This window comes from Chiloscyllium plagiosum, chromosome 2 (genome assembly GCF_004010195.1).
Source record: "Chiloscyllium plagiosum isolate BGI_BamShark_2017 chromosome 2, ASM401019v2, whole genome shotgun sequence".
NCBI classification, from domain to species: domain Eukaryota; kingdom Metazoa; phylum Chordata; class Chondrichthyes; order Orectolobiformes; family Hemiscylliidae; genus Chiloscyllium; species Chiloscyllium plagiosum.
Window position 1 is genome coordinate 146,352,723 of NC_057711.1, and position 13,852 is coordinate 146,366,574.

At 39.3% G+C, this 13,852-nt stretch overlaps 1 protein-coding gene across 2 annotated transcripts in view; it reads right to left on the reverse strand.

Moving 5' to 3' along the window:
* The window catches only part of LOC122565145 (coiled-coil domain-containing protein 17-like), a 53,345-nt gene that overhangs the window by 2,233 nt on the left and 37,260 nt on the right, over positions 1-13,852 (reverse strand). For both annotated transcript variants that reach the window (XM_043720831.1, XM_043720821.1), the window contains exons 9-12: positions 10,328-10,413; positions 5,751-5,966; positions 3,931-4,153; positions 2,004-2,114 (exon numbers count right to left, since the gene is read on the reverse strand). In XM_043720831.1, coding sequence (XP_043576766.1) covers positions 2,004-2,114; positions 3,931-4,153; positions 5,751-5,966; positions 10,328-10,413 — 636 coding nt within the window. The remainder of the gene's footprint in view (positions 1-2,003; positions 2,115-3,930; positions 4,154-5,750; positions 5,967-10,327; positions 10,414-13,852) is intronic.

Consider the following 13,852-nt stretch of genomic DNA (forward strand, 5'->3'; position numbering starts at 1 on the left):
CCTGTTGTTTGTTTCTTATGTATTGAAAGAAACTTTTACTATCATTTCTAATATTACTGGCTAGCGTACCTTCATATTTGATCCTCTCCTTCCTTATTTCTCTCTTTGTTATCCTCTGTTTGTTTTTGTAGCCTTCCCAATCTTCTGATTTCCCAGTGCTCTTGGCCACTTTATAGTGGAAATTTTACTTTCTTGACAATGTGTTTCGTGAATACATACACAAATACCAAATCACAAGCTGTGAGGTAGTGCGAACTTGTCCCGAATAGTCTTTGTCAGAACCTGCAGTTCTGCAGGTAAAACATCTAATAGTAAAACATCCCAAGGCAGACATGCATTCAAATTGGAACAGAGCCAAGGACAGCTGACAAAAGCTTTATTATCGAGATAGGTTATGAGGGACTCCTTAAATTACAATATAGAGAGAGGCAGAGAGGTTTGTTAATATCATTCAAGATGAATGGAGCTATACACTCCATGCAGCTGGAGGCATGTGAGTCATGTTGAACAGTGTGTACCTCTGTGGGCTTCACGCAAATTTGGATTTGCCTTGAATGCTCACTGAAGGTTCTGACAAAGACTATTCGGGACAAGCTCGCCTTGATATGGGCTTCCACACTGTCGGGATTCTAAGTGCAAATTTGTGTTGCTGTGAGCATTTGCACAATGATCAGGATTGTTTCTTCTTTCGAGGCAGAAGGGAATTCATATCAAACTGAAGCTGAGATCAATCACTATTTACAGTCTGAATTTGGCACATTTATGATCAATAAGCTCAATTCAACACTGGCAATGTACTCCAAATAAGCCACTAAAGAATGCTGCCTTTAGTCAAAAGGTCTTCAGCCTGAAAGAATACTTTATATTCCTCTTTCCACAGACGCTGCCTCCCAGTTGGGAATTTCTAACATTTTGAGTTGTTACTTTGGATTTGAGTAATATTCAGGTCCGATTTATTTTTCACCTATTTAATGTATTCCATTTCTCTCTGAATAGAATAGAACATGACCATCTCTCTGAAGAAAACAAACAGTCATGTCTTAGATATAATGCAATCAATATGAATTTACAGAGAACTGGGACTGGTGCCTTCAAATACAAATGGGATAGACTTCCTCTAGAAGATAATACTTTAGAATGAAAGGTTGGGTAGGCTGGGACATTTTTCATTGAGCCGTAGAAGGTTGAGAGACAAGCTGATGGAAGTTTATAAAACATTAAGAGGTATTGATACAGTTAATGGAAGTTGTCTTTTCCCTAGGATAGGGATTTCAAGATTATGGAGCACATTTTTAAGAGGAGAGGAACGAGATTTAAAAAAGACATGAGGGGCAATTTTGTTTTTTTACAGAGGGTGATTCATGTGTGGATATAAACTTCCTGACCAAGTGGTAAATGTAAGTACTATTACAAAGTTTAAAAGACATTTGGATAGATACCCCAAATAGGAAATGATTTGGAGATGCCGGTGTTGGACTGGGGTGTACAAAGTTAAAAATCACCTGGTGTTGTGTAATTTTTACCCAATAGGAAAGATTTGGAGGAATATGGGCCGGGAGCAGGCAGGTGGGACTAGTTTAGTTTGGGATTATGTTTGGCACGGAATGGTTGGGCCTAAGTGCCTGTTTCCGTGCTCTATGACTCCAAGACTCTATTAGAGCATATGACTAATTTGACAAAGGACATGTACTAAGTGTAGCATGCTAAGGAAGAACAATTGATTTTGAACCCAGAATCCAAAATGTTCCATCAATGGAGTTTTATATTTATCATGTCCAGTGCTTTTTGCACCGAATTAATACAGATTGATTGCAATGATTATTCAACAATTCTATTATCATAGTATCATGTTGCTTACTAAGATGGTCAAAGATGAATCAGATGAGACTTGGTCCTCTCTATGGCCACAATTCCTATGTTTCCATGCACTGCAAAGACTGGTGTTTATGTACGCATGGAAGTGAACAGACTAACATTTAAAATTGCGAAGAAACCTTACGTACCAGTGGTGGATATTTATACAAGCTCGCATTATTGCAATCAATGGCCGCAGTTGTCTGGACACTTGCATCTCTTGCATTGACTAAACGAAGGTATAATTCCACATTTTCCAACTACAAAGAAAAGACAAAATAAACTGGCAGCAAATTAATTTATCACATTGTAATTTTGATTTATACACTCAGAGATAATCTTAATAATCCTGTGAAGAAAGGTCACTGGACCTGAAACATTAACTCAGCTTTCTCTCCACAGTTGCTGCATTTCTCTAGCAATTTCCAACAGTGGCAGTTCTTTGGTTTTCTTATTTTCTTAGTTAATGTTTATTGAAGTTGACCATAACATCATACACCTCCTTAAACAAAAGTTCCTCTGAATTCACAATTGGTGCATTGGAATTATTATGATTCAGTGGCACGAGAGAACCCTATCTCCTGTGCCATTTTATACTCTTTTAGTTCAACTACAGTACGTCATTTGATCTACAGAACAATTCAAAGCATTTTTGAACACAAACAATTTTAAATTAACAGTGATGGACTACTTAACAACATCAGCAATTACGTAGTGCCTTTAAGGTAGATAAGGTTCACACAGTTCTTCACTGATATGCAACCAGACCAACATGGTGGTATATAAACAGAAACTGCTGTAAAAGCTCAGCAGATCTGGCAGCATCTGAGGAGAGAAATCAGAGTTAACGATTCTGAGGAAGGGTCACTAGACATGAAACGTTAACTCTGATTTCTCTCCACAGATGCTGCCAGACCTGCTGAGCTTTTTCAGCAATTTCTGTCTTTGTTTCCGACTTGCAGCATCCGCAGTTCTTTTGGTTTTTACATGGTGACAATACGAGAAACAGCAGTTAATAGAAGCTTTGTTCAAAAAAAAAATTAATATTAATGTTGTGGGATGTGGGCATTTCTGACTGGGTGGCACTTAATTGCATGTTGCTGATTGTCTTTGAGAGAATAGTGCCAAGCTGCCCGAAGCCTCCTCTTTCTTAATGACTTCCAGTACTTATTAAGGAGACCTTGTGAAGCATTCATTAACTGTTTTCAATGTTAACAACAGCAAAAAAGAACAAACAAAATGTACACAACTGCATTTGGACACTAGGAGAAAGTGGGGACTGCAGATGCTAGAGATCAGAGTCGAGAATGTGGTGCTGAAAAAAGCACAGCAGGTCAGGCAGCATCCAAGGAGCAGGAGAATCGACGCTTTGGGCATAAGGTTGATGAAGGGCTTATGCCCGAAATGTCAATTTTCCTGCTCCTCGGATGCTGCCTGACCTGCTGTGCTTTCCCAGCACCACACACTCGACTCCACACTTGGACACTGCTGTGGTAATTGTGACTAGTCTACCAGACCTGATACAAACACAGGTGGGTTTCTTTCATGTGATTGATTGTAGCAGCTTGACTAATACATGAATATAAGAAAAAATGAAGTGGTAACAAAAAAAAAATGTGAAGACAACTAAGCAATAGTTAATCATGGAGAATGCTTAAACACGGTGAGAAAAAGAGGGTGATCAATTCATGAACTCCACTTCTGGTTCCCCAGGGCAAATAAATATGATTCCAGCAGATGGTGGGATCTAAAATTTACTCATATTCACAGCTAACTTGTAACAGTATAACTGAAGTGTCCTCTCCTCTCAGGAGATTGTCAGCCCCCTTTTAAAGGACCCCAGTAACTCCTTCCTGCAGCACTTCAAACTCAGCCTCTCTGCATCTACTCTTGTCAAGTCCTTCTATCATTCTAAACAACACATTTGGGTATTTTCATTAACTTACTAAAATCACATATTTGATGCAAAGTACTAACCCTGTCAATGATTTTCATCATCAGTCAGCTTAAACACAGTTCAATTTAAATTCTCACCTAAATCATCAATGACTTTCACCATTATCCAAACTATTTTACCTGAGGTACTCCATTCAATTCACCGGTAGTCATGGATGGTTTAACTGGTAGAACTCGAACTGGAACTTTCCATCGGCCACTGATCACACGATTCTGGGAGTCAAAAGTATCAATCTTGATCCAGCCTCGTGAAATGAGACGGTTGATGTCTTGCCCATAAGGATCAAAGCCCCCAGAAGCTTGTAGCTCGATTATAAGACTAATTCCTGGAGATGGACGGACCCTGACATTTAACAAACCAATTAAATTAAATACATGGAATAAGATGACTGTTTTAATATGCTCAAATCATGCAATATTAGCACCTACTTTTCCATTATCTTCTTTTATTTTCTGGTCTCTAATGTTGTTATCTGATGGAATGGCTTGGCACACACTCATAGACCTCAACTTAAGACCCAGTTTTATAGGTTCTTGTCCTTGGCTCAGTGCTAATATTCATATTTTTCATTTAGAAGATTGCACATTCAAACACCAGTCTTGAGACGAGCACATAATCTAGGTTGACATTCCAGTGCAGTACTGAGGGAGCTTGGACTATCAAAAATGCTACGGGCAAAAGCCTTTCATTAGGAAAGTCCTTCCTGATGAAGGGCTTTTGCCTGAAACGTTGATTTTCCTGCTCCTCGGATGCTGCCTGACCTGCTGTGCTTTTCCAACACCACTCTAATCTAGACTCTGGTTTCCAGCATCTGCAGTCCTCACTTTTGCCTATCAAAGATGCTACTTGTACTGAGCATTAAACCAGGAGTCCATCTGCCCTTTCAGATGGTTGCAAAAGCATCCCACAGCACTACTTAAAGAGGAGTGGACTTATCCCAATGTCCTGACTAACTTTTGGTCGCCAACTAACTTAATGAAAACAATGATTATTTGATCATTTATCTCATTTCTGTTAATGGGACCTTGTTTTATGTAAATTGACTGTGACAGTTTTACATTACAGGAGTGACTACATGTCAAAAAGATTTCATTGGTTGTAAAGTACTTTGGAATCCCATGAAGTCATGTAAGGAATTTAAATGCTTTCTTTTTCATTTCTGTGTTATTCTACTCCCATAAATAAGAGCAAACGAGGTGCTGAATTGATCCACAGTGCTGCTGTTGAGGTCCCAGAGTTCAAAAGGCAGTTCAGCAGTCTCATCTTCCTTTGAAAACGATGGATGGCTTTTGGGGAAAGAATTGGTTAAAAAGCTTCATGTTTTATGGGAAAAAGAAACCAAAATGCACTGTTTGCAGGACCATTGTGACGGGAAAATCTTTTGACTATTTCTGCAATTGCCTAGTAGGATTATTTGTAAAGCACTGTTGCATCCATATTAAAAGGTTTCAAAAGTACGGACTTGTAAAAGTTTTATTTATTCTTATTTTAGTGTGCACCCATGCCCATTACTTTCCATTATTTTCATGATAACGAAATGCAATTAACCAATCAGCAATCGCCAGTCAACTAGTAAAACCTCTAACCAGCCAGCCATCAATATGACCAACCATAAGCTCAAAACACACAGCAGAAGAATTAGGCCATTCAACCCATCAGATCTGCTCTGCTATTTGATCATGGTTGATATGTTTCTCTACTGCATTCTCTTGCCTTTTCTCTGTAGACCCAGTTTACCAGTCTTCTATCAGCTAACCACACAAATAGCTTAAACAGTTGATGAAGCATTATTTCATTACTGCAGTGAGAATTGAAATTTGATCCTTTCCTAACTACAAAAAATAAGTTTTAAATGGCAGGCTGTCTAATAGAATAGTTCATTTATGATGCATTATTTATAAACTAAATAGGTGACTTGTTATGTTGAAATAATAAGCACCTCGGCACAACTTGCTTGACTGCCAGGATTGCTCTGTTGCCTCCACCAGATTCTGGAAAATAGTTTGGTAAGTTGTCAATATCGCAGTAGACAGCTGGAAGTGGAGAGGGATCACCCATTTCCTGCCCGCCATGGTAAAGGCCCACCACCAGGCGGCAAACCCGGTACGTAGCATCCAATCCCAGGAGAAAATCATAGAAAACCACAAAACCAGCTCTGAAAGGAAATCAGTCAAGGTGTGGTTAGAACTTTACAACTTTACCATCTTGTCCAAAATATCAAAATTTAGCACAATATCACATTCTTAAAGTCTACTTTTCACAGAAAGTTCTGAGGCTGAATTCCCAGCGTCCAACTTCACTGGGACTGTGGAAGTATACATGTCAATAACGAAAGGGGCAGTACTCCATTAGGAGGACATAGAAAGCTTTTTCTGACATTGGAATGTTATTGGAATAAACTATTTCTATTACTTGCACAAGTTTTTATTATCATTAATTTCATTGGACAGTTCTAGTCTAAACCTTGCTGCAGCCACCATTATGGAATCAAGACAAAAATTGTCCATGATGCTGCTATGTAACTAATTTATAACTGAAATATTCAACATCCAACTTCAATATAATTCTAAATTCCTGAAATAGTATTTCTTTGTTACATGTACAGAGTGTAAATAGCTATTAATGAATGTACAGTTTCTTGAGACATCACTTTAGCACATTACCTTAACTTTTACACTGATATATTTGTCAAGTATATAGGTCATTCAGTCCCTCAAGTCTGCTTTGCCATTCAATTAGATCAGGGCTGATTTGTAACTCAACCCCATTCACCTTTGATCTGCAGTCCTTGACTTCATTATTATGAAATATCTCATTCTTGTGAATTCCAATTGATCCATCATCCACAGCCTTTTTTACAAACTTTTATATATTTCCAGACTCCCCCCACCATAAGATATTGTTTCTGTCCAACTATCTTTAATCAAAGTAGTTTAAAATATTAAACATCTCAATTATTAATAACATTTCAATTGCTGTAACAGTAAGAGAACAAATACAAAGGAGATCTAGAGACATTAAATAAAATGAATAGTTCATCCAAATATACGATCTAAAAAATGAAATGTTATCTTCGGTTTATGGATGAGCAATTGGAATCTTGAAATTGTTGCATTTCCTGCATCATGTGGATTGCAGGATACCTCTTGTTTGATTGGGGATCACTTGTTTAGGAAGCAATCAGGATTTCAAAGGTTGGCGGTGGTGGGGGTGGAGGTAGAGCCGAAGTCACTGCAGTGCATAAGAACTCCTAAATCATCCAATCCAGGAGCTGCTACCTTCACTGGCAGGGAGAGTTCAGGCAAGTAGATGGATGGCCATCAGGTAGAGGAGGAAGCAGGTGCAAGTGCAGGAGTCGGCTAGATGTTTGCCACTCTCAAACCTGTACTCGGCACAGGAGGGTTTGCATGATGACAGACCTGCTGAGTTTCTCCAGCATTCTCAGTTTTTATTTAACACTGGAGACTGCTGGGATGGAGGAAACTTTGAAGACATGCTATATGGGGCACAAACAGCTAAGGGGCTGCACAGCGCGGAACTGCAAAGAGTAGAGATACAGCCATTACAAGACATTCCATAAGTCAGAGGCTCACTTCCCTCTAAGTTGGGTGCCTGCATGGTCACATACTTGAATATTAAGACTGCTTGCAAGGCAAGTGGACAGTATTCTGCTGTCTTGTCAATCAATGCTTCATGAGATTGTGAAGCCACACAGGATTGGATTTCCACTGGGGGCTCATCCTGCTTGATGTAGTCAGCCAGGCCACAAGGAAACAGTTGATTAACTGGAAGCTTTCCCAATGCAGTGAGAGGAAGGAATGAGCCTATTCCAGAAGGAAGAGATGCTGAAGGAAAGGAAACTCCATTTGTGGAGTCTGTCTGACTCGCTGCAAACAGGTGAGCGAGTGGCTTCCGAATGACTGAGAGCTCTGTGGGCACAGATGTTTCAGAGGAGAAATCTTTAGTTTGATTGGCGTTATCCAAGCAAAGCAGCAATGACTCACATTGACAGGTACGGATCCAGTGTGGACCAGCAGCGCAAGGATTTACAGAAGCGATTGTGCTCAGGAGAGGCGACAAGTGGGAGGTGTCAGGAGGGAAATGACGATTCAGGAGAGAACGTAAGTGAAAGCAGAAAGTGTAAGAGTTAGTAACAGGCACTAAGAGTTATGCAGAGGACTTGTGCATCAGTTAATTTCAAGGCAGCCAATAGATTTGTAATATTAAAAATACAGCTCAAGGTTGTAGTTGATCCTTATCAATGTTTTATCATGTGAAAATGATTTCCAATTAGCACGCTACTTTTTAAGACTCATATCAGAAGTGCAAAAGAGAGGGATGGTTATGCCTCACTAATTTTGAGGCACCTTGGGACATCCTGAGATGGTGAAAGACAGAGTTTAAATTTAAGCTTTTTCCTTACATCGATTCTCTGGAAATGCTCATATCTTCAAAACACTTCAGTAGATTTGTACTAATTAACGTGCTGGCTGACAAAAATTAAAAGTGCTAGATATTCTCAGCAGCTCAGGCAGCATCTGTGGAGTGGATCAATGTTAACTTTTCAGATTAATGATCTTTCATCAGAATAAAGAAAAAAAATGTGAGCTTTTATGCCAGTGGAAGAGGCAATGGGTCACTAGAACAGAGGGAGGATCTGCAATAGGGTGGAGGGCTTGGGAGGTAAAACAGGATGAAGATTTCAGGGAGGCAAGCTTGTTCATTAGTGTGGCAAAGACACAGATGAGTCAGTGAGGGGTGAATGGCTGTGGAGATTTCTGACTGTGACATGAAGGCATAAAGAATGAAACAAGATAAGTTTATAAGTTTTTTTTATTTCACTGTTGGTGTAAATCCAAACTTGGCGTTGATGCTGTTCATGGAACAAAAAACACCTCACATGTGGATGGGAAAGAATTAGAAAGAACATTATTCAAGGAGTCAGACAGCCATTTCCATAACTGTCATCACAATTCCGGTGTGGTATGTTGCCTCTTTGGGGATTACAGTGAGGGTGCAGGAGGAAGGAAGTTATCTAGAAGTTGTATATACATTATAAAGAGAAAGGGCAGGCACTGGGGTCCTACAGTCTGATTTTCAAGAGCTGGGGAGGAAGTAGGACTTCACAGTTAGTAATCTGATATCACAAGCTACTAAGAGAAGAAATGGAAAGGTAGGAAAGGGCAAAATGAGGAGCAAGGCATGTTACAGGAAGGAGGACTGCAGATCTTTGGGAGAATGGGATCTTTGGGAGAATGGTGAAGGAAGCAAGTATTCAAAAAGGGACAGTTTGCACATCAACAGGATCAGATCCAATAGACTTGCAGGGAATTCATTAATGGAATTGGGAACTTCTCAACTAAATTAACAGAGGGGTGAGCACCAACATGTCAAAATAGAAAACTGGAATAAGCTGCTTAAAGGAATGAGTGACAGATAGTTTGAGAGAAAGAAAGAGAGCCATATGATACAGGACTGGCTGCTTGTAAGAACTACAGATTGGTGCTACTGGGGGACTTTAATTACCCTAATATTGTGGGGATGATGTAGGGTAAGGAGAGGCAGAAATATCTGAAGAGCGTTTTCTTGCTCAGTATTTCTCTGCCCAACTAGAGAGGAGGCATTGCTGGATTTCATACTAGGGAATTAAATCGGGCTAAGAGTTTTCAGGGATAACTTGGATAAGACTGATCATGGGATCTTGGCTTTGATTAGTATTGGAGAAGATTAAGGAACAAACAAAAGTAGATTTAACCCTCTAAACCAGAATAGGGATAATTTCAATATGATAAGATTCGATCTAGGCAGAGTAAAATTGAATCAAGTTTGACAGGAAAAACAGTAACAGAACCATGGTTGATCTTTATGTAAGAGTTGGATCAGCTACAGCTGTGTACATTCTAATGAGGCTGCGAGGGAAGAAAAACCTCATCCAAACTGGAAACAAAGAGAAATAGAATGTGATGACAAAATGTTGTATGATGCACGGAATATCTTCTTGTGAGTAACAGGCTATAGTTAATAAGTTGTGAGGGGAAATTAAGAGAAAAATGTGACTGACAAAGCAAAATTAAAATGCAAGTTACTATCAATGTAAACTGTATGTGGATAGCAAGAGGTGAATTGGGGCCCAATAGTGAGAAATGATAGAGACAACAGAAACAAAAACAGAAGTTGCTGGAAAAGCTCAGCAGGTCTGAGGAAGGGTCACCGGATCTGAAACGTTAACACTGACTTTTCTTTACAAATGCTGCCAGACCTGTCGAGCTTTTCCAGCAACTTCTGTTTTTGTTTCTGATTCACAGCACCTGCAGCGTTTCCTTTCAATAGAAACGTACATAATTCAAGACTTTTTTTTATGAAAATACCCAGAATATTCTACCAAAAAATAAACCAGAATTCCCACCTACAATCAACTTGTTTGTTAAACATATTAAAAGGAAGAATTTGCAGTCAATTAATTTTGTTTGATTATATTGTTTTGTGACACTTTAAGATCCCACTGAATGGACTCACACTGGATCATAGGGTGCAGGTCCCAAGCCCTCACTGGAATCTAGAAAATGTTTAGCAAGAGTTGGAGTTTGAGGTCTGGCATCCTCCTAAATCAACGAAATACAAAACAGAGGGTTTAACTGTTTGACTTACCAAATACATGCTATACATTCAGAACACATGCAACTTCAATGTAATATACTGTAAGATCGAATTCTGTATTGTTGTAGATGATTTTTCTTTATCTTTATAGAAAAGCCATGCACCCATTCGGACATGTGAAATATTTAGCACTTAGTAAATCTGATTTTCTATTTGCAAACACTCTTCACTGTTCCTTACAAAAAATCCTTTTACTCTTGGTTAGGTCAGGCTCCGAATGGTCAAGGACCTAAATCAAATTGCTGAAATTCATTTGGAACTTGGAGGGCAAATTTACTTCATTGCTTAAATGATTTTTGATGCCCAACATATAAATATTCACTCCAGCAGTGACACTGTCTGAGATTGGGATGCCCTGTGTCAGTGTCTACACTGGTGCTGTTCACAATTGTTTTGTCCAGAAATTGGTGAACTCACCACAAAACTTGGGCTCAGTTAAGCCAGTTACCTAATATATTTTCAACTCTGGCTTATACACGAAGATTCATTGGATCAGTTGAAAACAGCATGATAAAGTAACAATGACATTGATCACTCTTCCATGATGTCACAATCTACCCACTTTTATCCCAAATGAGCATAAAGTATGATGTTAGATGTTGACTTGCTCCATAGCACAATACCATGGTTAAATATGGACTTGGTCCAACTTCACTCGCAGAAGATTAGTCAGACCATTTTTTTTTGTCATTATTAGTACTCAAATTAAAACTCTCAAATCTTATTTTACTGTCCTTCCCCCTTATTTTAAATACTAACTCATTCCTTCTAAATAATGTTTATGCTTGCTTCGCCATGGATGCTAACTGATTCAATGTTCTCGTATCCTTGTGAATAAAATATTCTGTGGATTCTTCCATCAATTGTCCTGAGTTTAAAGGTTGTACTTTATCTCTCATGAAAGAAAAGATTGAGGGATAAGCCAACAGAGATCTTCATTATGAAAGATTTGGATAGCGTGGATTCATTGAGAACACATCCACTTGGAGGAAGAGTGTAACTCGAGGCCTTCACAATAGGATTGTCACCAAGAAATCCAATATGGCAATCAGTAAAAAAATTCTCGCTCACTGGTTTAAGGGAGGCTGAACAAACATACAAGGCAGAAGAGAATAGTCAGTTACCATTGCAGATTTAGATGAGAAATAAAGGAAGAAAACTCAAGTGGAGCGTAAACATCTGTAAAGACAACTTGAGTTGAATACTGAGTTTCTCGCCATTTTAATACTGTATATCCTATTTAATGTTCACTCAATGATGAAATAGTGAAACAAAGTCACTATTAACACTCTTTTAAGCCAAATATTTCTATTAGGTGTTTTCTAAATCTTCCTGACCTTTCAGTGAAAAGGTTCTTGCATATAGTCCAGAACTTAGTTCAATATTCCAAGTGTGCTATGTCTGATGATTTCTTTTGAAAAGGCTTCATTATAAAAGTTGCATTGCTCCTGGAATTCTATTGATCTGCAGGACTGATGTGCCATTTTCTTTCTATTTTCTTTCATTTTAATGAGCTGTAGATACTTGAAAATATAATCTCAGCTGACATTTGGTGTAGTATTGCACGGAGTTGCCATCTTTCAGGAGAGATGTTAAGCCGAGGTCCCTTTTGTTGTCTCAAGTGGTTGTAAAAGTTCTCACTGATCTATTTTGAAGGGAAGAGGAGTACTTGCCTATACTTATCCAATATTGCTAAAAGAGAGTTTAACATCTGTTTAACACTTGTGGGCCCTTGCTGCAACCAAATTAGCTACAGTTTGTCATATATTATAACAAAGGCTCTACTAAAAGTGTATTTTATTGCCTCTAGAATGCTTCAGGATATTTCAAGATTGTGAACGGTGCTGTATAAACGCAAATATTTTCTTTCATTCCAAAACTGTTTCTGTTCTACCCCAATTGCAACCTTGGAGCAGCAGCCCTGCTATACCAGTCCAATTGATCATCCTTCAGAATGAGATTAGTAAGTAGCCAGCTTTGTGCTGTGGGCCTGTACTCAACAGGAGCTGAGCTGAGAAGTATTCATTCTCATGGGATTCCAGAGTATTAGGTGCAGTTTTGGGCCCCATATCTCAGGAACGATGTACTGGCCCTGCAGCGTATTCAGAGGAGGTTCTCAAGAATGGTCCCAGGAATGAAAAGCTTACCATATGAGGAATGTTTGAGGACTTTGGGTCTATACTCGAAGTTTAAAAGGATGAGGGGGATTGAACTGAAACATACAGATTACTGAATGGCCTGGACATAGTAAATGTCGGGAAGATGTTTTCATTGGTAGGACAGACTAGGACTCGAGGTCACAGCCTTAGGGTAAAGGGAAGACCCTTTTAGAACGGACATAAGGAGAAACTTCTTCAGCCAGAGAATGGTGAATCTATGGAATTCCCTGCCACAGAAGGCTGTGGAGGCCAGATCTTACATTGAGTATATTCAAGATCGAGATAGATAAGTTCTTGATTGTCAAGGGGATTAAGGGTTACTGAGAGAAAGTGGAAGAATAAGGTTGAGAAATTAATCAGCCATGATGGAATGGCGGAGCAGACTTGGTGGGCCGAATGGCCTAATTTCTGCTCCTTTGTCTTATGGCCTTATGGAGAAGGAACAGAATTCCATTCCGTTAGTCTCATGTTAGAAGTGGAAATAGGATGTTAAGCCTTATGTTTGACTCCACGATCAATTTTCAACCATTTAAAGCCCAACCTCATCTCCTCCTCTTTCCATCAATTTCACCAATGAATGACCCATTTTGATGTAAAGTTAAACATCAGCAACAGGCAAATCGCCATTCTTCATGTTTGAATAATGAAGGCATTTGATAAGATCCCCCATGGTAGGCTTGTTCAGCAGGTCAGGAGGAATGGGATACAGGGAAATTTAGCTGTCGGGATACAGGGAAATTTAGCTGTCTGGATACAGAATTCGCTGGTCGGCAGAAGACAGTGAGTGGTAGCGGAAGGAAAGTATTCTGCCTGGAGGTCAGTGGTGAGTGATGTTCCACAGGGCTCTGTTCTTGGGCCTCTACTCTTTGTAATTTTTATTAATGACTTGGGTGAGGAGATTGAAGGATGTGTTAGCAAGTTTGCAGACGACACAAAGGTTGGAGGTGTTGTTGACAGTATAGAGGACTGTTGTAGGCTGCAGCGTGACATTGACAGGATACAGAGATGGGCTGAGAGGTGGCAGATGGAGCTCAACCTGGATAAATGCGAAGTAATGCATTTTGGAAGGTCAAACTTGAAAGTTGAGTACAAGATTAAAGACAGGATTCTTGGCAGTGTGGAGGAACAGTGGGGTTTTGGTGTGCAGATACATAGATCCCTTAAAATTGCCACCCAAGTGGACAGGGTTGTTAAGAAAGCATATGGTGTTTTGGTTTTCATTAAC